General features: G+C 43.5%; 1 protein-coding gene and 1 pseudogene across 2 annotated transcripts in view; one reads left to right on the forward strand and one right to left on the reverse strand.

Moving 5' to 3' along the window:
* LOC119593443 (crustacyanin-C1 subunit-like) overlaps nucleotides 1-160 on the reverse strand; it is a 1,189-nt gene extending 1,029 nt beyond the window's left edge. Inside the window, exon 1 of the mRNA XM_037942370.1 lies at nucleotides 5-160. Coding sequence (XP_037798298.1) covers nucleotides 5-142 — 138 coding nt within the window. The 5' untranslated portion in view covers nucleotides 143-160. The remainder of the gene's footprint in view (nucleotides 1-4) is intronic.
* Nucleotides 161-412: 252 nt separating this feature from the next.
* Nucleotides 413-1,324, forward strand: LOC119593439 (annotated as a pseudogene). The gene is made up of 3 exons (XR_005230547.1): nucleotides 413-588; nucleotides 713-923; nucleotides 1,046-1,324. The product of XR_005230547.1 is annotated as a crustacyanin-A2 subunit-like (transcript).
* The last annotated feature ends 4 nt before the right edge of the window (nucleotides 1,325-1,328 follow it).

The following is a 1,328-nucleotide window of genomic DNA, read 5'->3' on the forward strand; positions in this document are numbered from 1 at the left end:
TCACCCTTTGATGGTTAGGCTTCTGTTGATTGTAGAGCATTCTCTCATCTACCGCAGGACATTTTCCCGGCACGACAAAATCTGGGATCTTGTCGGCAGCGACCACTGCAACGAGAGCAAGACACAGCAACGAAGTCTTCATGATGAACCTGCAAGCTGATTGCTGTCGGAGGTTGTCAGGCCTCTTTATATGTGTGGAGCGATCTACAAAGGCAAGTCACGTTCCAGTAGGCTATTCATGTTGATGATTCTGAGATTTTCTTAAAATAGGACAGTTACATGTTCGAATAATTAATCTAGATTTTTGAATGACATTAATGAAGCGATAAATGTAAGACTATCAAAAAAGGATCAGAAATTCAAATAAAATTCGTGATGCTCGATGCTCCGCCTCCGCTGCTTTACGCTTGACATGAGATATAAAGAGCAGGACTCGCCAACAGGACACAGACACGGCAAGCCATCATGTTGAAGGCACTCGTAGCTGCTGCCCTCGTGGCTCTTGTATCAGCCGATGGCATTCCAGATTTCGTAGCTCCTGGAAACTGTGCCAAAGTGGCAAATCAAGACAACTTCGACCTTCGTAGAGTGAGTTTTCTTATAAGGTATTGCTTTAGAATGATATAGCAAAGTTCTTTTCCTTATCTTCACTTATAAGCTGATTATTGCACGATTGTCTCCAAGTGTCTATGTAACATCTTTTCCCCAACAGTATGCTGGTCGCTGGTATCAGGTAAAGATCATCGACAACGCCTACCAGCCATACACTCGCTGCATCCACTCCAACTACGACTACTCTGACAACGGCTTTAAAGTGACCACAGCTGGATTCAGCCCCAACAATGAGTACCTCAGACTGCAGGGCAAGATATACCCCACAAAGGACTTCCCAACTGCCCACATGCTTATTGACTTCCCTACTGGTATGTGTAAATGATTCTTATATATATTAATATTGTACATAATTACATGTGGTAGAAGCCAGGGATAGAATACTGACCAATGACTCTTTCTAATTATGTGTTGTCCCTTCTTTTACCAACAGTTTTCGCCGCTCCCTATGAAGTGATCGAGACTGACTACGACAGTTATGCCTGCGTGTATTCTTGCATTGACACAGATAAGTACAAGTCCGAGTTCGGCTTCGTCTTCTCCCGTACTCCACAGAACTCCCGTTCAGCGATTGACAGATGCGCCTCTGTATTCCGCAGGAACGGTGTCGACTTCTCCCTTTTCAACGTAGTTCCTCATACAGCCGAATGTGTTTACAGGGCATAGGCATACACCAAATATCTACATGATAATAAAAAAAAAATAACTGTGACTTA

The sequence above is a fragment of the Penaeus monodon genome, chromosome 32 (genome assembly GCF_015228065.2).
Source record: "Penaeus monodon isolate SGIC_2016 chromosome 32, NSTDA_Pmon_1, whole genome shotgun sequence".
In the NCBI taxonomy this organism is placed as follows: Eukaryota; Metazoa; Arthropoda; class Malacostraca; order Decapoda; family Penaeidae; genus Penaeus; species Penaeus monodon.